At 32.1% G+C, this 23,180-nt stretch overlaps 1 protein-coding gene across 3 annotated transcripts in view; it reads left to right on the plus strand.

Moving 5' to 3' along the window:
• Positions 1 to 23,180, plus strand: part of LOC118733761 (transcription factor mef2A-like) — a 171,243-nt gene that overhangs the window by 98,850 nt on the left and 49,213 nt on the right. For 2 of the 3 annotated variants that reach the window (XM_036463297.1, XM_036463299.1), the window contains exon 2: positions 747 to 1,157. The exons of the other annotated variant lie outside the window; for it this stretch is intronic. In XM_036463297.1, the coding sequence (XP_036319190.1) occupies positions 747 to 1,157 (411 nt within the window). The remainder of the gene's footprint in view (positions 1 to 746; positions 1,158 to 23,180) is intronic. 3 annotated transcript variants of the gene reach the window in all.

Here is a 23,180-nt window from a genome sequence, read left to right on the forward strand (position 1 = left end):
AATTAAAACAAGAAAATAATCAAACACAAATATTTATAATGCAGTACTGCTATTTAGTACACAGTAGACACAGCTGACAAAAGTGTTGGGAATTTGAATCTGCCTGAGTTTGAATTTGTTTAGCGGCGGCGCTTGGGTGTACCCTAAACAATAACGGCGAGCAAATAATAATAAATAAAATAAAACGGAATAAAAGCAAAATAAAATAAATGATTCGTCATTTTTGAAAGTTTTCGGAATTTTTTGAAACTCCGGATTTTTTAGAACTTTGAAATACGTTTCGACAGTTTTTAAGAACCTTTGGAATTTTTTTAACATTTTTAGATTTTTTGCAGTAGTTTTCGGTTGTATTTGTGTTCCTGCTCCTCTCGGGATTACTTTGGTTCATTGTATTTCATAAATATTTTTAGATTTTTTGGACTTTAGTTATGATAAAATGTGCAAAAAATGCCGAATCGATTGAAAGCACTTCCCCTTTGAATATCCGGCCCTTGCTCTCTGCGAAGTTACGCAGTAGCTTAACCTTACCCTATTCACAATTTTTTTGCAAGGAAAATGAATAGCATATTTCCAATCAAATTGGAATAAATTTAAACTATTACCCAAGGCACATTGGGCTTTGCTTTTAGCCGTATCATAAACTTTGATTTCAGTCTCTGTTTTTATTGAAATCCCCATAACTTGTAAAAAAACAGCTCACTAATTTTTCTCCGCTACTCTTCTCTCTCTCTCCGCCGCTCTTGCAGATGACACTGTGCAACGTAATGGTAGCAGAGCTAGTCAGCATATACGTAACCCCAGATATTACCATCAACAACAACAACAACAGCAGCAACCACAAAACGGTAGCAATTCGAAAAATGATTCATCCGATTCGGGTGTTTCGACAAATGGACGTCATCAACATCACCACCACCACCACAATCATCAACAACATCAACAGCAGCAACAGCATATTCGTCAACAGCAGCAACAACAACAACAACAACAACAGCATAATCAAAAACAACGCAAAACGCGTTCAAACAGTAAACGACAAGAAAATAACCACGCAACAAGAGATGAGAAACGTTCAACCGATTATTCAGTTGATGATTGGTTGGGCCATGAAATGGTTTACTGTTACGATCATCGGTATATATCTTCATGCGCCGAAGGTGAGTACTAATAGTTAGTGCTATTGGATCGAGGCTTGAAGGTTGAAGAGCTAAACACGAGCAACTATTAAAAGTTTGATAGAGTTGAAAAGTTAATGAATTTGTTTGTATGAAAGAGAAAGAGTGAGAAGCGAAAATTTCTGATTGAGTTAATCAGAAAGAGAGGCATGTGATTCTTGCGAAGAAAATGTATATATATATATTCCTTTGATTGTGGTATATGTAATATAAAGGGTGTCCTAAATCATACGTCCACCCCCTCTGAAAAGGAGGAATGTTTTTTATTGAATACCACAAAAATTTTACATACTGAATCGGAGATGCTCTGTTTTTTGGTGGTATTACCGACTTCCGGTTTCGACCGGAAGTGAGTTGAACCGACTGGTAGTTAATTTTTTTTTCAATTTAGATATACGTGTTTTTACTACAGATTTGGCTAAAAGTACGTAACTTTTTTCTCAGAAGTGGCTTGCAGCCCTGATTTTGACATCTCATTCATAATGGTGTTCATAACACTCAACAATTAATCAGATTTATACCGAAATTCGTAAATTTACATCAAGTTATACACCAGTGTGCTACTTGAGTAGATGCTAACTTTATTTGTCCAATTTAAAAATCACCAAAATGAATTCATGCCAAATTTTTTAATTACCATAAAATCATGTCCAGTTTTTAATTTTCTAAAAATGAGTGTCAATTTTTTTAGCAACAAAAATTTATGACAAGTTTTTAAAAGACCCAATTTTTGATGAATTTTTTTACAGTTTTTTAATATCCAAAAATTAGTGTGCAGTTTTTTATAAAAAAACGCTTTATATCCAGTTTTTAAATTGCCAACAATTTGTGTCCAGCTTTTTATAAAAAAGATGTATGCCCAGTTTTTAAATTTTCAAAAACTCAAATCCAGGTTTCAGGCTCCCAATAAAGTTGGCTATGCCGAATTTCCACTAGGCATTGAAATGATAAAAAACCTATGCCATTTAAAAAGGAAACAGACATAATGACTAATTTTTTGAACGTAATGCACGAAAATTTCTTAATGGCCAATATTGTCATTAAAAATGTTGTCATTTAATGCCTAGTGAAAATTAAGCATTAGTTTCTAAATTATATTAAAGTTAGGTACACTTCTAAAAAAAAAGGTATGCCCATTTTTTAAGTGTACAAAATTTATGTCAAGCTATTTTATAATTAAAAATTTGTGTCTAGTTTTTTACTAACCTACATTTATGCCAAAACTATCTGGCCAGTTTTATAATTACAAAAAAAAAAGTATTTAACGAAAGTCTATGGTCAGTTTTTACTTTTGACGTTTGATTTAATAAACTAAAACAAGTAATTTTTAAGCAAAAAACCAAATCGACTTCAATTCGCATATAAAAATTTAAGATAGTCGTTAATTTATTCCCCTGAATTTAAAAACATAGAAAAATGGAAAAATTTTCCATAGAACTATTGAAAGTACAGTAAAACATTCAACGCTTATATTTAAGTTTTGTTTAATTTCACTCCTCTATTTGACCTACATAATTTCTCTTAATGCACCTCATTTCACTCACATTTGACCTAGTTGTCAGTTTTGCGCTCATTTCGTACGCGACTATCAGCTGACGGCTGTTCAAATAGCAACCATGAAATGGTCTAGCTAAGCGTTCATATTTACCAATGAAATGCAAATATAAACAAATCTAGAATCCAGTAAGTAATATAAATGGGTTTGTGTCATACCACGCTTACATACATAAACATACATATGTATGTAAGTATGTAAAAGGTTTAGTTCTAATGCTCCTATGTAAGACTCCATAATAATACACTTTTGCATTGTAATTGCAAAATACCCATTCAGTGCTGCCGGAGCCTAGATCGGCATGAAAATGAGACTGAATTAAGCTAAAATTAAGGTCAACAAAAACAACCGGAATTTAAGTACATACTTAGGTATATAGCTGACTATAATGTGAAAAAGATTTATAAAAAATATTAATAAACAAAATTCTTCCACATACTTACTTATTGAGAGAATTTCACCTAAGCATCTAATACAACCCTCTACGTGCTTTCTCAACGTAAAATTCTTATCAGTTAAATACTTTAAAAGCAATTTGTAAACACTACCGTGCAGTGTTAGTAAATATAAATTTTTGAAATTGCAGCGTAAAATGACAACTAAAAATACAACTTCTACAAAATGCACACATATACATACTTTATTAGCAAATTCCTAGTAAACAAAATATTATAAGTGGCGTGACGAATTGATTGCCTCCGCGTACATACACGTAGTCATAATATTTGCGCGCATTAAATGTTGTGATAGGTAGAAATTTTAGACATAAAAATATTTTGCATTTCTAGCGCAAGAAAATCATTTCTTATGTAAATAAATTGATTTTTTCTTTAAAAACAAGTAATCACAATTACATGCTTGATGCTGGGTCATAAGGTAAGGAACATTCGTATAGGGTGATCCATTTAGACATTAGTTTTTGAATTTTAAATAAAACACTTAAAACAAAACTGGTTGTCTGAATCTTTATTTTTTCCCAAAATAAGTCTGGCATTTATTTTCTTTAAATATTTCATTAAAATGTTGGCCGCAGACGAAAGGTTACGTAAATATACGAGCGCTATCGCACTATTATAACTGCGTTTTTGTTGCGTGAAATTAAAGCAAGTGATGTCTGGATTTTTCTTCTCCATCGCTAATCTAGCTATGACTCAAAACTTGGAAGCCGAAATCACTCGCGTAATTCGGGCAATGCTGGAAAGAGTAATTGAAAATTTGACCTTTCGACATCCAGTTCTGTTTTAGAAGTTTTATTTAAAATTAATAAAAAGGTTTAGATGGATCACCCTATATGTATAATTAAAAACAAAAAGTGCAAAAAATGCATTAGCTTAGAAAACAACTTATTTTGCCAAACTATGAGTCAGCTATCCTTACTTGTTTTGGTTCGGAAAGCAATAGCGATTACGAATTATATATTTTTGCAATTGTTAAATAAAATGACTATCTTTGGTGCTGCTAAAAAATTCTTACAAATATTAGTCACCATTGACAAGCGCGAATATTAATGCCATTAAGTGTTGTATGTATTAGACACGATGAGTGGATACGTGAAAAAAATATAAAGATAAACAAAAAAAAAGTGGCCAAATAAAATATAAAAGCAAAAATGCAAAGTGACGCGTTAAAACAATTACTACCTTATCACTATGATTACTCAGTATTTATTTGGGATGACGCTAGCTGATATGAAATTGACAAGGACTGTAGATCATACCATATCATATTATTGAAAAAAAAAAATAGATTTGCTTGACATACTTTTTTGGGCATATGTACATATGTACATATATATGTACAAAATATATATTTATCAGTCCAGCTGATATTAGCGTTTAAAATATTTCATAAAAGTTTTAAGTTCTCTTCATAAATTACTTCTTTCAAGTATTACAAGTATATTTTTATGCAGACATACATATGTATACTTTCGTATCAACTCGATGAAGAAGTCTGATGAATAGATGTGGTGATATCCGAAATAGCAGCTATAACTTATACCATTTATAAACTGGTGCTGTTTTTTCCACAGTAATTTTGCACAAAAAAACGACCTCAAGCCGTATGCATATGTACATATTTTCGTAGCTTGCAGCAATAAATAATTTTTATTGTTTACCAAAACAAAAGGCAACAGTAAATATAGAAAGAATCGCACCCTGCAAGCAATTAGTTGCTGCCGACTTTATGAGCAACTGCTTTATAAGTAAATGCTAAATGATGCGCAAAACCGGCGATCAACCAACCCATTCCGGTTTCATACATATGTACATAAATGTACATTACAGTGGCCCAACAAAAAAAAATCCAAGATAGGGTTTGGTTGGGGCACCTTCCACAATTTTTCCTCTTGCCGAAAGAGGTGCTGGTACCAAACCTTACATGTTTATGTATAAATTTAGAGGATGCTCATATTTTACTCTAGAAGTATTGTGTACATCTATTAATGAAACAATTGGTAAAGTAACCTAAGAACATTTCAAATTTAAATTATCTAAAAAAAAACGCACAAGCTCCAGTTCTCATGGCAACAGTAGCTTTTTATAAAAATCACCAATATTTTTGCCAGTTTCATAGCGATCTAGTAGCGCATTTCAAGGTCATTTAGCACCCTGTATTGGTTGCGGTAGAAAACTGAAAGTTGGTATAGGCATTACAAATATCAAAAGGAAAAAACTAAGGGCGTGCACCGTTTTCTATGATGAAAATTTTTTTCCCCATACAAAAATTGGACCACTCTAATGTTTATATAGTACATATATAAAAACATACATACATATGTATGTATATGACGCCTAGACTATTTATTTGCTTAGTTATGCATGAATGCAGATATCTCATAAACTTGGTCAACTATAAATGTTTGTGTTGAGAACCTCTACAAATTATTTAAAGTTCATTAGCACATCAGATAAAAAAAATTATTTAAAATTTAACCAAAAATATATATCTTTAAAATCACTAATGCACATATTGGCGACGCTATATTAGGCAAAAATGGTTTGTTGCAAAAGAAATATTGAAAATTTTAAGACGGGCAATTTAAATTCGAATGTATTATTAGCCGCATCTTATCGATGGTCAAACAATTACAACTCTTAACTGACATCGTCGGTAAACATTAAAAATTCATAAATGGCAATTTTTCCGAAATTGAGTTACATATGTACATACATCGAAAAATTGCAAATCTTATTATATTTGTACATATATGTATATATGTACATCAAAAAAATGCATATGTTTTTATTTATAGGCTGTCAAACCTGCACAGCAATTTTTTTTGTTTAAGACACACAGAATCTGCAATTCTTAGCAGGTTCTCAAAATAAATTAAATATTATATCTGTGGACATTTGACAAAACCACTTAAGGCTATCTTTTACGGTGTCGGCAAAGCTCTTTTTACCGTCAAAAATATCATTTTACTTAAATTAAAACATGCAACATTTTTCTCTTTGACTGTAAAATATATTTTGTCGACATTTGCTTATGTGAAAGACAGACTTAAGTGGTTTTGTCAAATGTCCAAAGATATGTAGTTAATAATTAATTCGAAGTAAATTTCACTACTTACGAGTGGCGTTTGCCTGATCGGATTATTTAGTACTTTTAAAAGTAATTTGTCCTGCTATACTCCATATTTTTGATGTCAGCAGCTTTTTATCTCAACCGAAAAAGATTACATTTTAAATATTTTGCACATACATCATTTAAGCACGAGGGTGAAAATTTGACAAAGAATGTTTTGCAGTATCGCTAAAATTTTAATTTTTATAAAAATCCTGTAATACAAACCAAAATTGTCCATTAGCTGGGGGGTTTTCAAAATATCATAAACACATATTGTCTTTAAAGCGTGAATATGGACGATAAATGCGATTTGTGTATATACATATGTAGCATCAAACAAGTAAATTTTTTATTGAAACATTTCTCTCTAGTAGAGAAAATATTGGTTTTTAAAGAAAAACCCACAAAATTTTACGAAATCAATCAACAATTTCCGGCACATTTTCCACAAAATCTTATTCAATGCAATTCCGTTTAAGCATTGCAACTTTGAATTCGTCTCTTACCCTACTCCGCTGCTAAATTTAATATACACTTTCCATTAATTATAACTCAATTTAAAATCGATTAGGTTCACTTTAAATGCGCTGCTCCAGTCTGATATGATACAAGTTTCCAACTGACGCTCAGCTTGCACTTAAATCTTAAATTGAAATTTATTGCAACCCATGAAAAGTAAAAACTAAGAAAAAATCGCATATTTTATTAAAACATGTACATATGCAGTCAAAAATTGGCTAAACAACTTACCGGTACCGCCAAAGAAGCAAGCCAAAAAAGCACCACATTTTAATTATAAGCTACAATTCAATTAAGAAAAGAGAAAACAAGTTGGTTGTAGAAAAAATTGATATTAAACATTTAAAGATAACATAACTTGGGCATGGAGCGCTTCAAAAAAAGTGTGAATTGCGAAACGAATAGTTACTTCCTTATTTTGGTTAAGGCTACGCGCGCTAGATATTAGCATAATTAAGCAATAAAACTACCCGTATCAAAACAGGGCAGGTATGTATTTATACAAAAGCGCACTTCATAAGCAAACCGGTAAGCAATTAAATGATAGTATCACCTGCAAAATATAAACTACTTATGGATAATGTCGGTTAATATAATTAAAAGTTTTTCGAGATGGATTTCTGAGACACTGAAAACGAGTAATGTAGGATTTTTAATTTTTTATATGCAGCTTTTTTGATGTGTAAACATCTCAAGCTCTCGGTAGGGGGGTTACATTTGCGGTAGCCCAGCAGAAAATCTGCAATTACCTCTTGTGTGTACAAATGCCTAAGTCAGGGACTAGTGGACTATTTCAGAATCATTTGCAGATTTCGAGGCTTGTTCGCAATTGTTTCTTGAACATTTAGGGACTAGTTCTGGACCTTTTCGAGACTAGTTCAAGGTTATTTCGGCAAAATTTCGAAACCGGTTTGGGATGATTTTGCAACCGTTTGAATACTTGATCGAGATCCTTTCGGAACTAGTTCACGACCTTTTCAGAACGAATTCAAGGCTACTTCAGAACAATTTTGGGACTGGCTCGGCATCAGTTCGAACTATACCCGAAGTGGTTAAGAAAAAACACAGATGTTTACAAAACAAATTTCATGAGTGCCTGATACACATACCTTTTTTCGAGCAATCGATGTAAGACTTACATGTATGTACGTATATTTATGGACTTGCTCCTCAACGTCCATACATACATATCTATGTATGTACATATGTACAATCACAAAACAAATACTTTAAGTAGCATTCAAGTGGTTTGCACATTAAATTCTTTTGCTATCCAATAAATCCACTCGAATAAATTACGAACAAATTTTCACACACACTCTCTGCCGCACCAAATTAATTGATCACTCCATTGGGAAGTCAGCTTTATTTTATTGATTTTACACATTAATTTTGAATTAAGCATCGAAAAAATAACCATCAAAAGAAATAACACAATGAACGACGAAATTTTTATATTTTTAACAAACGATATTTCTGGTATGCAAATCGTTTCACAAGTTTGCAAAATGAGTATCTGCGAAGAAAATGTTATAGAAAAAAAAATAATAATAATTAAAAAAAAAATTGCGGACTTTATCGTCGGAAGATATTCAGCACGAAAGAATTTACTCGACATGAAAGTGCATTGCTTTGGTAAATGCTTCAGCTAAGCAGATTTTAATTTTCAAATTGCTCTCTTTTTATTACCATGCGGCACATTTAATCTGCTTCCAATCTGCCTGCTGCTATTTGCGGCTACATAGGTACATATTTTCCAGCACTCTTCCTCGCGGCATTTCATGTGGCGTTTTGCTAAATTTATGGAATGCTTATAGGAATTTCACTGAAAACTATTTTTATTATTATTATTTTTTAATTCAATATAACAACTGACAGAAAGATCATTTTTCTCTTAGTTGCTAGTGAAACCGGCAGATAGTATTTTTGTAAAAGGCCTTAAGTGCGAAGTTGAGTACTTATCATTTTAACTTTCGAATTAATTTAATTGTCAATATCCAAGAAATGTCAGCAAGTTTACTTCAAGTAGCACCTGCATGCTTGTATGGAGAAGGACTTATGTTTTTCTTCCCCTAATTCAACATTGCGTTCTTCTAATCACTCTTGAGCTCTGATCATACTTGGTTAAGTCTCCTGCGAGCTTCCTCGGTATTTAGTGCATCTGTGTGCATCCCACAAGGAATGTCTGATCAAGCATTTTTTTTATTTGGCACGCCATCGCAGCAAGTATCCTATAATAGACCTGAGGTCCATGCGTTATCCCCGATTATAGTTTAATGATTAGAACGTACGCAGAGCTTTATACGTCAGCTCTTGCTTTCGCAAATAACTACTCACCATACATATTTTTTTTTGGGGGTAAAGCGATATATTGGACTTTTTCTCGAACGCCTATATCCTATATCATGTTGGTCCATCTCGCATGAAAGATTCTCCGAAATTATGGAAATTATGTTTGCTATTATACAAAACTCTTAAGCAGTCATCGGAAGGTGTTATCGCGTACAAAACCTAATAAACTCTTCAAAGTTCATCCCAAATGGCATCAACTTCAATACATAGTAATGTGCGTATGTAGGTATCTTTACAGGAAAGCTAACATCCGATTAAAATCATGTAACACAAATTCTGCTCATCCGGTCGCAATGCGTACCTACTCGCCTATGCACGCACTCCAACAATGCAATGCTTCGAGGTTGTATTCTACTTTGTTCGTTTTTGTATGTATTCGTGCGTAGTTTTGCGATTTTTTTAACCAGAGATTTCCTGTAATTTTTATATTTATTGCCGCACACGACCGCCCATGCAAAAAGCTTTCCAGCAATAAAAAAAGACATTAGCAATAGGTGCACAAAAATGCAACCTTGTAGGAAAACACACTCAATTACGGCTAGTTTTCAAAGTTTTTAATCTAATTTTATTGTTATTTCAAATTCCAGCAAAACATTTGAAATCTTATGCATAATTATCGTATCCCACCCCAAGTAAAAAAAAAACCAGTCACAACTCAAAATTTATTTTTTCCCATAAAACAATGACTATTTTCTTTAACTGGAAAGTACTAATAAGACTGTTTTTGTTTTGCTTGCGTCGCTTGCGCAGCCTCAACAGTGGTTTGGCTCTCCTGGAATTTTTTTTTAATTGTGACTGATTTTGATTTAGGTTGCGATATGTATGTACATTAGGGCGGTCGGAAAATTTATGTGGGAAAAAGTAAAGTCGGAATTTCCTTGCTCTCTCCTACAGGATTGTTCTATATTCAAAAAATATACCAAATTTTTTTATTTTTAAATCAAAAGATATTTATAGTTCGCTCAAAACGCTCAAACTATTCCATGTATTTTATATGGGGAAAAAATTATATCGATTTCTTGAAAATCATTATTTTTCCGATCGAAATATATTGATTTTCACGAATTCGGTACAACTTCTACGAAAACTTGTAAATTAATTTAAAAAAGTGTTTCTAGTTTTATATTAGTTTGTACCGAATCAGTTTCTAACGACTTTTTTAAGTTACTTAAAAATCTAAGTTTCCCGTACCTACAGGGTTCATATACATAGTATGTACATACCTACACCCTATCACACTTACAGCTGCTGCAGTGTTCGTGCATTTGCCGGCCGGCTGCAAGCGTGCGCATGAATTTGGAAAAACCAGCCAGCGAGACATAGCGATATTTGCAACCTACTTACTAACATATAAACACATAAGTATTAAAAAATTTGCTAAAAAAGCACTGCAGACAAACGCGAATAACGCAGACTAGTTTTAAGCAGAAGTAAAGAAATCGCATTTGTATAACGCACATCTTTTTATGTATATGTACATAACTATGTATCTTCCTATTGTAATTTATCTTCGCCCATGCTAGTTTGTCTGACTGTCTGTCTGTCTGTCTTTCTGTCTATTCTTAACTAAATATTCTGTAATTTTACAATTCAACGACTTTTTTAGACCACTTTTTAGACCCCCATAGTTAATGAGGTCGCTTGGACTCTAACCTCTAGCTGTTTATGTATATGCGAATAAACTTTAAATACCCATACAAAAGTTTGCACATACATACATTTGTATGTACAAGCAAAGATGCAATAATAACAGCCAAGCTGTTGTAAGCCGCTACATGGCCGTTAATAGCAAAATTACGTACTTTTTGTGCTGCTGAGTTTGACCGGCGAACGTTGACCGACATGCGGTTTTCGTAATTTCATACTGTATTCACCGTTATTAAAATTTTTTGGTTGGTGTTTTTTTTAAGCCGCTGAGTTTTGCCTTTTTTAATTATTTTTTTTTTATGTTTTTGCTCAGTGAAGTATGTGTGTGTAAGTATGTATCTGTACTTAAAATATAAACTATTTTTCCATTAAAATCTTCAGGCTCTTTAAATTTTCCATTTAAATTTTTGTTTTCCTTCATAAGCTTACTTAAGTAAATATGTGGATATTCAACCATAGGCAATGTTCCCTAACGTCAAATAATTCCGCCACACATTAATTATTTGCTGGAACGTATCTTTTTCCTCGTTTATACTTTCCTTTCGCCTTTCTTTACTTTTTAGTGGCATTTGCATTTTTTCGTCTTCCACAGCCTTTTAAACTCAATGCTGTTAACTACCATACAAAATTTCCAAATTGTATGCGAGGAAATATTTAGATATCGATATGGAGTTGGATTTACGACCGGAACGCGACTATGAACACTTAAGATTTTAATCGGCGAAACCTTTACAATTTCTTTAACATTATTTATTGCTATGCTAAAAGTAGCGAATTGAAATTTTTTTTGCATTCCGTCATACATTCTCTGAAATGACAGGCTTTTGTACATTGCAATATATTTGAAAACGCTTTCACACTTTTCAAACTGTAATTAGCATACCATAACTGCATGGCTGATGAAAATTGGCTAGGCAGATCACCCGTGCAGCTGTCTCTATTGACATGGAGGGCTTAGGCGGGAGTTTCTGTGGCAAGCTGTTTATGTTTACCTTCAAAAGTCTTATTATGGCAACTTAACTTAACATAACGTAACTTACAACTTGGTAAATCAAAATCACACAGACTTCGACGTTGCACTGAGTTACGTTAAGTTCCAAATGTAAGCAACATCCATTTAAGAGAATTTTTAAGTGACAGCCTCTAAGTTACGTTAAGTTGTCATAATCAGGCCTTAAGCAGTCACTTGTTATCAGCTGACTAAAGAACTTAATTTTGAGCACACAGCGCTTTTCATAATAACTTCTTATGGATTCCCTGCAGTAATTTTTTCCGGAAAAAAAGCTATTAAATGGCAACACATGGATAAAGTGAATCTCAGGCTTGTACCCAACATATTTTCTTAAGATGATTTGTTTATTTTTTCGTTGGTTTATATTTGTCGCTCACACAGCTTTTCCATATTTAAGTGATTTCAATTTAATCGCTATCGAAATTTCATGGATTGCAATTTGTCAATTAAGCAGTTTAATTTATTGTCCAATAAAAACTTGTCGAAGCGCTCGCATACGAATTGTTAAATGGCTGTCATCTACCAAAAGGCAAGGCAAAATTGCAAAAGCAAGCAACGGAAGAAATCAAAAAATTTGTGCCATGACTCATAAATAAATATGAAAAAGTTATAAATGAACATACATACATACATATTTAGTATATTTTTGAATGCCTACTTTGAAATGCCAATACTGATTAATCAGAACAAATCGCAAACTAATTGCTGTAATTCGAAAATCACAAAGCGCGCAATTTGTTAATTGCTATTGGCATTTTTTGTCGGTTTGTAAATTAGTCAGTCAGTGCGCTTACACTACTGCAATTTTTGTATATCGGTACCTAAATGTAAAAAGGTGTCAAGTCCATTTTTTCTTTAATTGTTCAGGAGAGACGAAAAATTGATTTAGTTTCGCATTATCCGTCATTCTGAAATCGAAAACTAAGTTTAAGAAAAGTGAACTTGGCACCTCTTAACCTTTAGGTAGCGATATGTTTTCGAAATTTTCAAATATTATTTAATTTTTTCAACACATTTCCTTCAAACACTTGTTTTGCATAAAATTTAATACAAGTTTCCGCGTACTCTAAGCTAAAACTGCTCCAAACGAATCAAATGCACAATGTTTTCAAAAATTTTGTGTATTCTCTTGGATTATTTTGCACTTAGCAAAGTTGCGTATCACTGGATAAAGACGGTTGGAAATAAAAAAAAGCTATTTCTAACTTTTAAAAAACGATGCATTTTTAGTTTTACTTGCTTGTTGCATTAAAATATAATTTTTTTTAAAGGAAGGCTTACCAACTTTTCATTCTTAGTTGGTGATATGTGCAATAATGCGTGCGATGTACTTTGTTTTAAATGTTTGTAAATTTTTATTTCTTAAAATTTTAAATTTTTATACTTATTTATCATTTGGTAAACCAATGTACAGCCTCCATATTTTATGTTTATTCAAAATTACTCAAATAATTGACTTAAGTGCCCCTGTATTTGATATACGGTGCTGACATCAAGCAACACGCGCCATGATGTCTTCTTCAAATGCTTCAATGTGTGTATGTATATGTATGCACATAGATACCCAGCCAGCAAAATATCTGGAAACGTATCCGAAAATGGAAATAATTTCGAATAAAAACCTTTCAATTTTTCTTTGAAAACGATTTCATTTTTAACTTCACAGAAACTTTTTCATAGTTACAAGAAACCAAACGAAAAACAATTTTAAGATTCAGTAATTACTTATATTTTAATAAATAATTTTTTATATGTATAATTTTAATGTGATACTCCTGACGGCATTCGACGACAGCACGCTCCTCTGCACACTCAGCTACTAGCGAATACGTTTACACGTTTTCAAATGCTCAGTTTGAACAAATATTTTAAAATTATTATTTTGAAATAACATGTTGATATTTTTCGGATACGAAAAATTTCCAAAAAATGCAAATGGTTTTTTGAACGTTTCCGGATACGAAAAATGTACGGAAACTGCATTGTTGGCAAAAAGTACGTTTCTCTGTTGGCTGGGTACATAATTATGGATATATGTATACATGCGTAAGCCTTAAAACCCAGACGGAGTGATTTATATAAATGCGCCGATTTTAGAGTGAGTCATAACATTAAAAGTGGAGCAGTTGCATACTGAAAAATTTTGATCATCTTGTGTACTTAAAAAAACTTGTAGCACAGAATAATCGATTTACAAATTTAACGAAGTTTTAACAAATTTTCATAGTTATACAGTCATACATACCTATGCTGCAAAACATTTTATAATATACTGGCCCAAAATGAACTAGTTTGGTCTAATCGCAAAAGTTAAAATTATGTCATGTAACTGTACTGTATATGTGGGGCATTCCGGCCCAATTCGGGCCTCCCTGATTTCCTAATTTTTTTGTTTGGCCGTTTCCGAGATATCGATTTTGAAAAAAAAGAGTTCCATTTTGTAAATGGCCATAACTTAGCTAAAAATGTGTCGATTAGAAAATTTAAAATTTTTCATTTTCAAAGCCGTGGAAAGCTATTAACTGTTAAATTAATTAAAATCAACATTTATAACAATTCGAAAAAGGCTGCCGATTGGTAAATTTTTAGCAAAGTTATCGGCACTTTAAAAACAGGAACTTTTTGTTTTCAAAAATTTATATAACAAATTGAAAAAATTGAATTTATAATATAAAAATTGTGAAAAAACAACGAAATGGCAATAGCCAATTGGTGTCCGAATTGGGCTGGGATTAACTACTTTTGAACTACGCACAAAAGGTGTCATGAACATAAATGGACACCTACATATTCCAAGGAAATAATAGCATTTTTAATGACACAGCTGACATATATACATACATTTCTTGCTCATAAATCTAGTCCAGACATTCTACGTAATAAAGCAAATAGTTATTTAAATATGCTAATAAAAAATGTTTTAACGAAAAGCCCATTTAAATTTTACGCTACGCTCTTATCAGTGAATTATGTGACGAGTAATAAAGAATAAGCAAGAAGTTAATACAAATTTATTAGGCACAATCAACCGCCCGTTTTGCCGCAATTCTTGCAGATTATACATAGACTCATACTAAAGAAATTAAGTACAATTATAAGCATATGTACCTATGTATATATGTATATAACAAGAATAATTTGAATTGTTTTCCAAATGCGTAGTAGCGCATTTTAACAACATTTTAATAAGCTATTACGACAGCTTTGAAGATGCTGTGCATGCATAGCCTCGCATTTTTTTTTTTAATATTTACAATAAATTCACGTCGCTCATGAGTGGAACTTGACAGCTCTGGTGCTCTGCTTTCCTTTAAATTCTTTCTTTTAAATTCATACGAAACTTATGAAGGAAAAAATTATTTATTCGGAAATTTTCGTTGAGCTGCTATCACTTTCCTCATTTGCAAAAATCGCCTAGCTTGTAAAAAAACGTTAGATTGCTTAAATGCAGATAATTAGTGCGCGACGTGCAATTTTATACTTATTGCAAGTATATGCACATGCCTACATACATAAATGTACCGATTTATATGAGTAAAAATGCCCTTTACACCATTTGGTTATGAGTTTCATACTCAAATCAAATTTAGAAAATGGAAATGGTCAAAACAATTGCAGTCTTTTAGTGCTGTAAAAATAGACATTTCTATGCACAGTAATTCGAGAGCTGAAAATTGATAAAGGTCTTACGAATAAATTGCATAAATCCCCTCCGATTCTAAGTCTAAAAAAAATTAATTTTTTTTTTAGTTTATGAAGGATTTTCTTTAGTAAAATTTTTTCGCATACTAAATTTGTCAACATTCTGGAGCTACTTTGTATGATAGACGACAAAATGTGCCACAAATGTGTACCAAGTTAACAACACTTTTTTCTCAATATCTCGGAAACTGAAGGAGATGTTCAAAAACGCTAGTTGAAATATCTTACCGATAAAATTTCAGTCAATATCTCGAAATCTAAAGGCGATATCCAAAACCTGGTAACACTAATCGAAAGATCTTATTTTGAAATATGTAACTGTATCTGTACCTAACTAAAACTCGTCAAAACGGCGCTTAAATACTACAAATTTTTATTCAGATGACGATATGTTGCGTATACGCCACGTGTTCCTAAGGACGTACAACCATGTGTGTTTGCAGAACATTTATGATTAAAGAAAAGGATGTTTATCGATATCGTTATAATTTTGTTATCGTAACCAATTTCGCTAGCCATTTACCTTCATTGTTATCGATATATCAATGGATTAATGTATTTTTTTTTTAATTTTTATCGAGATAAATTTTTTGTTGACGCTATTATTGATACTTGCACCGATAAATTAAGCTATAATTGTATCGATGAATAAGCTATAATTTAGTATTGTTATCGAAGTGCACACATATTCATCGACTTCGGTCTCGATGCGGCTAAGAAGAGGTTATATATATTTTTTTTATATATTTATCAATATCGGTACAGTGTCGTTTTAGAACATTTTTGTTAAGTTCGGAATCGTCTTCTAAATCCTCGTCTAAATTGAATACTAGGAAATACCTGGCGTGCTTCACTGAGCCTTAAACTTATTTTTGCGCTGTTTGATACCCGTATGGGTACCCCAACTTCTAAGGAGCTTCGATAAACCTTCCAGCAAGCAGTCCTAATGCCCCGTTTTGAAAAGTTTTTTATAGAGAGTTTTTCTTAGTCCGCACAAACCCTAATGGAATATCAAATTTAAAGTTTTTAAACCAGAGCTAAATAATTACTAATTTATAAATAAATTTCCCCCTGAAACACACAACTGAATTTACTCACTAAGTAGTTTCACCAGCAGTGTTTTTAGTATCGTTTTTTTTTTCAATAATCTTAAGCGTATTAATGGCATTGCGCACATAAACGTACACTATGTAGTGTCATAATGCCGGTGGCGCTGCAATCAGCAATTAGTGCGCTCATTAAGGCGCAAAGAAGCGGTTCAACAAACCACTGCCAAGTGAAGTTTAATAACGCTTTGTAATTTAGATTGCAATTAATTTCCGTTTTGCAAGCTAAGTGCGTTTTTTTTTGAGCAATGCAGCACAAATTCAAATACAGGAAAGACTCGGTATAACGAACCTGGATAAAACGAAAAACTTAATATGACAATTTTTTTGTGCGAAAGCTACCGAAACAACCTCGCTCGGATAGAGGCCCATTATAAAAAAAAACGAAACTAAATATACATACTTATGTATGTACAAATATTTTATTTTTTTCTAAATTTTAAGCTTTCTTTGTATCGAGCTTTTGATATTCTCTAAATGTAGTGAAACTATAGATAGAACGAAGCATTTGTCCAACCCATTCAACTTAGTTATATCGATGTTTCACTGTAATGTGATTGTGGATAGATACAGTAACTACATGCAAACATTGTGTGCATATTTTTATATATGTACACAGATATGTATGTATGTAACTACGTGTGAGTGCATGAAGCTTAAATTCATTTAATGGTCTATCTCAGTTTCTTTGTTGCTTTCAAAGTGCAAATGTTAATAACATTAAGTAATTGAGTAGTCACCGTTATGCGGCAATTATTGCATAAAAGCGCTTGTTTTTTCTTACCGCTAGCGTTGGCATTTAATTGCATTTATATTTAAAATTAAAAAGGGGGTAATAAAAGTTTTTTACATTTGACTTATAAGCTTCGCATTTTTGGTAGTGTTAATGAGTTTGCTATTGCGGTTTTTGCGTGTATATTAGGGGGCCCCGAAAATGCATGTAAAAAAGTAAAGTCGGGATTTTTATGCGCTCACCCTCTAGGATTTTTCTATACCAAAAAAATATACCTCTATTTTTATTTTGAAATCAAAAAAATATTTAGAGATCGCTCAAAGCGCTCAAAGTTTTCCACGTATTTTATATGGGGAAAAAAATTTCGTAGAAATGGTATATAATTCTCGAAAATCAATATTTTCTGATCGGAAAACTCTGTTTCCTTTCAGGAGATTCGCAGTAACAATACCCCATTATTTATTTAACCATCTTTTCATAGTAACTATATTTTATAGGGCCGCTAAAACCTCCACAAAATGCCAGAAAATGCAATGGAGGGATAAATAAAAAATCTTTGATATTAAAAAATTGTTATATAAACAATTGGGTAGTATCACTGAAAGTCTCCTGAAGAGAACCAGGGTGAACAGCTTTAAGCGCTTCGAACGACCTCTAAATATTTTTTGATTTAAAAATAAAAAATAAGGGGTATATTTTTCGATATAGAACCTTCCTAGGGGGTGAGTGCATTAAAATTCCGACTTTACTTATTTTGGACCACCCTAGTGAATATACATATGTATGTATTTTATTTTAATTTTTCTCTGTCTATAGATTAATCTTTGAAGGAAAAGACTTTCAAATATATATACATACGAAAATATTTATACAAAATTATAGAGTTAATTTGACGGGCTTTTAAGCAGATGTTTCTTAGAAGGTATATAAAATGCAATATTGACCTATGCATGTATGTATATTAGGGTCATTAAAAAAGTGAAGTGGCAATTTTAATACCCCTGTTTTTTTTATTACAAAAATATTTATAGGTCGCTCAAAGCGCTCAAATATTTTATATGGAAAAAAAACAAGTTTTCGTAGAAATCAAAGCGAAATCATAAAAATCAATAAAAAATTCTCCCATATAAAATACATGGACAGCTTTGCGCGCCTTGAGCCACCTCTAAATCTTTTCTTAGTTCGAAAGAAACAGGGGTATTTTTCTATATAGAACAATCCTAAGGGGTGTGAGCATAAAATTTGAGAGAATAATTATTTTTACATGCATTTTTGGATCACCCGAATGTACATATATTAATAGCAAAATGGTTAAGTTTTGTTTGTGAAATGTTTTGCGAAGAAAATCGCCTGTAATTGTGGTAAATTAACTAATTCCTGCAATAAAAACATATAGCGGCATGTACCGCATGTATATAGATATGAGTGCTTTTATACTATTCTGTAATTTTTTCCTTTTATTACCTCCAATCTTGTCATTACTCAGCAATAAGTACTTTCAAACATCTCTAAAAATAATACTTCCATACTAAGTTCTATACAGAAATCAATTAATTGCTTGCCAGGTGCCATTAACTGCCAGTTTGCCATTAACTAATGAGAAGGAAATTTACACATACATAATATGTATGTATGTACATAGAAGTAACATACATGTATTTAAGCTTTATTCTAAGGTGTCATTCAAGCACTTAAATAATCGTTCATAACCCACAACAAAAAAGTTTTCAAAGCATGCGTGAAGTATGGGGTGGCGAGCGAGTACGTGCTTTTTAGTGTTGTGCATAGTGATCCATAAAAGTGAATGTATCTTAAACAAGTCAAATTCAACAAAAGCCACATTGACAGCTAAAATCGTAATAGAAATGCCTTCTGATATACTATACGTACATATGTACATATGTTCCTAAACGTATTCCCTTCTAGAGCGTGGAGGTCGCTGACATATCGGACATAAAGAACCGCCAACGGAGCAAATCGTGTTACTAAGTGATTTTAGGAGTGAGGTCGAACATTTTAATATTGATTGTGAGACAAAAGTATGTACATACATAAGCAAATATTTACTCAAGAGAAATAAATTTATTTTAAAAAGGGATTTACTTGACATGATGATAATGACCAAATTCACTTGGTAACTATTTAAATTATGAATACTATATATTATAACATACTCGTAAAACAATAGATTGAGAATTACTTATTGTGATAAATTCACCTATTGATTGCTGTTTTCATGTTTTAATTGCGCGTCCCTATTTATTTTCCCGCCACTGTATACTAAAAAGTAACATTACATACCAAAAAGCTAATCCACACAATTATTAAGTGATTATAAGTATAACTCACATATTAAATAAGTAACTGATTAATTTACCATTCTTTTGAGCTGACTTCCTCTTTTTGACTGACTGCTAGAAAGTGCCGGTGTGATCAGCTGCTCGCTTGCCTCATTTTTCATACTTATTATTTTGCACGTGTTGCTAGCGTTTTTTTTTGCAACTTTGCGCTATTTTAAAGCGATTTTTTTTTTTAATTTTTCGCAAAACCCACCGGCTGTGACTAGCGATTTTTCAGCAAAACAAACCGGCTTATTTCGATTCAATCACTGACACTCTTAACAACATCAAACACTTAGTACTAGGCGAGAATGCTAAAAAAAAAATCCATTACCAGCTAAATTGCTCTCAATAGAAACGTGTTTATTTTAAAGAAGAAAAAACTTAAGAAAAAAATACAACCAAGCAACGTATGTTAGTAGCAATTGAAATAGGAAAAAAAAAATTAAACCTTGAAAATGCCGGCTTGTTTATGATCTGACATAAATTATGGCAAACTTAAGCGGCACACGGGTATACACACACACATACACAAGCATAAATACTTACTTGGGTATAAAGCTGAATAGCTACAGCATATACATACATATATGCAATTACAAACGTATGTATGTATGTTTATAAGCATGGCTTAGAAATAGTAGTAGCAAGTCATATTTGCAAGTACTTTACACGCAACAGCGCTCGAATTGAATTTCGCGTGCTACCTGCTACTTGTGCTCGTGTGTTATATATACAATATACATATGTATGTATGTACTATGAATGATCGTCTCGCGTATGTACATACTCGCATAAAAGTTCACTCGCTGGAAAAAAGGAGAAAAACATTTAATAAACGTGAGTTCATAAGCATTGGTTAACAGTTTGCGGCTGTGTCTGGTGTTCCTATTTTGTGTTGTTTTTGTTTTTATTTTTACTTTTTTACATATTACTACTTCCATGCTATGCTTTTTGCCTGTTAAATTGCTATTAATTAGACTGGAGCATACCTACTTGTGATCTAGTTGCAATTGCTTTTTGCATGTCTCACATGCTGACAGGTTCTTTGCCAACATTTATTTGCACGTTTGCACATGAAAATGACACTATAAATGGGAGAAAAAAAGAAACAATATTGACAGCTTAAATGTGGCATTGTCTCTGTATGTGCACTAATTTGTTGAACTGCTGATTTGATCTCTTGTTATTGAGCGTGCGTGTGAGTGCAATAAATAAAAGCATATGTATGTATGTATGTATGTTTGTAAATGTGTAAATAGAAATTGTGTTTCTGTGTCACAGCTGATTTATGTATGTATGTTTGTAGTACGCGTGGTTTTTAGAGTTCAAATGCGCACAATAAATCACACAAATATTTACTTAAAATTTGTACTATCATCAATTGAGTGTTACTCATACGCACTGGCGCACAGTGGTACATTTTTTTGGCACAAAAAAATAAGGAGTCGCCGTAGAACCTCAATTTACTGTTTATAATATTTATGGACATAAGTTTGGAAAAAATCAAAAAATTGGCGTGATTGATTTATTTTCAAAGCATGCCTGCCATACAGACCTAACCTAAAAAATGCCTTAAAATACCTTAAAAAGTGAACCGATGAATATATGATTCCGAAATTTTGTCCATAATATATTAATAATGTCGTTTGTGAATTCCAAATAAATGAGCTTAATCGGTTGATTTCAAAGCATATGTACCTCACATACAAACCTAACCTCGAAAACCTTAAACTGGCCTTAAAAGGCCATACAAATCGGACAGATGTATATATCATTTCGAAATTTTGTCCAAGTGTTATTGTTTAATGCTCGGATTCTTAAATATCGGATTCTTTAAATATAAAAAATAAGTCTAAAAATATGTACCATAATAACTATAAGCAAAGTGTATATCAATTTATATACAGTCAGTGTCACCAACTTAGTTCATCAACAGCAAAAACCACAATAATCATTTTTTTTTATTTCAGACACGACTCGGGAAAATGCAAGAAATACCAAACAACTTTCGATAAAATTTTAAATTTTTTAATTTGGTTTTGTAGTTTAAAGTCGCTAAAAACGACCGTTCATTTTTCAGATTTTTTTGTCAGGGCTGTTCCGAATTTTCCTCCATTTAAAAATAAAATTTGTTCATGCACACACCCTCGTAAAAAAAAATTCTCAAAAATCAACAGTTATTTTTAGCGACTTGCAATATGCACATTACAAAATTGCATACTCGAAATTTTTCAAAAAAATCGAGTGGAAAATTTAAAATTTTGATGAAAATTTTTTGGTATTTCTTGCATTTTCCCGAATTCTATATGAAATTGAAAAACTTGATTCTTATGGTTATTGCTGTTTAACGAATTATACTTTTGTAAAAAATAAGAAAAATTTATAGTGGAAAATATAAAAAAATAAAATCGTCAAAACGTCGGGTTTTCATATTTTTGATACTAGGGGTATTTTGTTTATAGTTATGATGGCACATGTTTTTAGGCCTATTTTCTTGCACACAAATCCGACCTCTAGTTTTACTATTACTTATAATTAAACATAAAAAAATGGGAGTAATCAGCTAATTTTATCACATATGTATGTATGGCATATACATGCCACCATTATTACATGAAATAGCATTAAAAGTCGCAGCTATGAGCCAATTTTTTTCAAAAATCGAAAGAAAAAATTCCAATCTTTCCTTTTTCTATAGCTAGAAGACATAGTAGGAAGGCCGAGGTAACAAAGTTATTGTCCATAAAAAAGTGTCAAAATCGGAATTTATAAAGTATATCTTTTGTTTTCTTACATCTTCAACTATTTGGTCACGTGCACTCATTTGTTCTCTATTTGGACAAATAGATGCTATACCTAACCTACAACAAAAGCAGTCAAAACAAAAGTTACTAAAAAAGCACATTGCTCAGTTGAACAAAAGTCCGATTAAGCTTAAGTTGAATAAAATTCTTTTGACTTCTGTTACTTTTATAAAAATTCACAGCGACTTTTCCTTGCTTTATAAGGCTAAACTATCCAAATATAAGAATTCAATGTGCAAAAATCTGTATTTTTTTCCGCCGAAATCCCACTGTTTGCCGCACATTTTTTATATTTCTCAGATTAAGCTACATATATCTACATACATAAGCCACATGCTGATAGAACGTCAATTTATATAGCCTAGAAATTAATACGTAATTTGTTGAAAAAATTTCATAAGACTGCAAATATGTATTCATACTTTTATACATACATGCATAAATATGTATGTATGTAAATTAATTAATGAAGAAGAATGTAGATAGCGCGTGCTTGGCGCTCATGGAATCGTTTGCCATTTACGCATCGCCTTGGAATACGATCGGCGCCTTATCGGCGTAGAGCACATGGCGCGGTGCTGCTGTTTGGTATCTGTACATCTGTGCTACATATGTATGTACGTAATCAGCAGCATATTTTACGTCATGTTCACAAAAAAA

Source organism: Rhagoletis pomonella, unplaced genomic scaffold (genome assembly GCF_013731165.1).
Source record: "Rhagoletis pomonella isolate Grant_MI unplaced genomic scaffold, Rhpom_1.0 Rhpom_scaffold_00002, whole genome shotgun sequence".
Lineage (NCBI taxonomy): Eukaryota > Metazoa > Arthropoda > Insecta > Diptera > Tephritidae > Rhagoletis > Rhagoletis pomonella.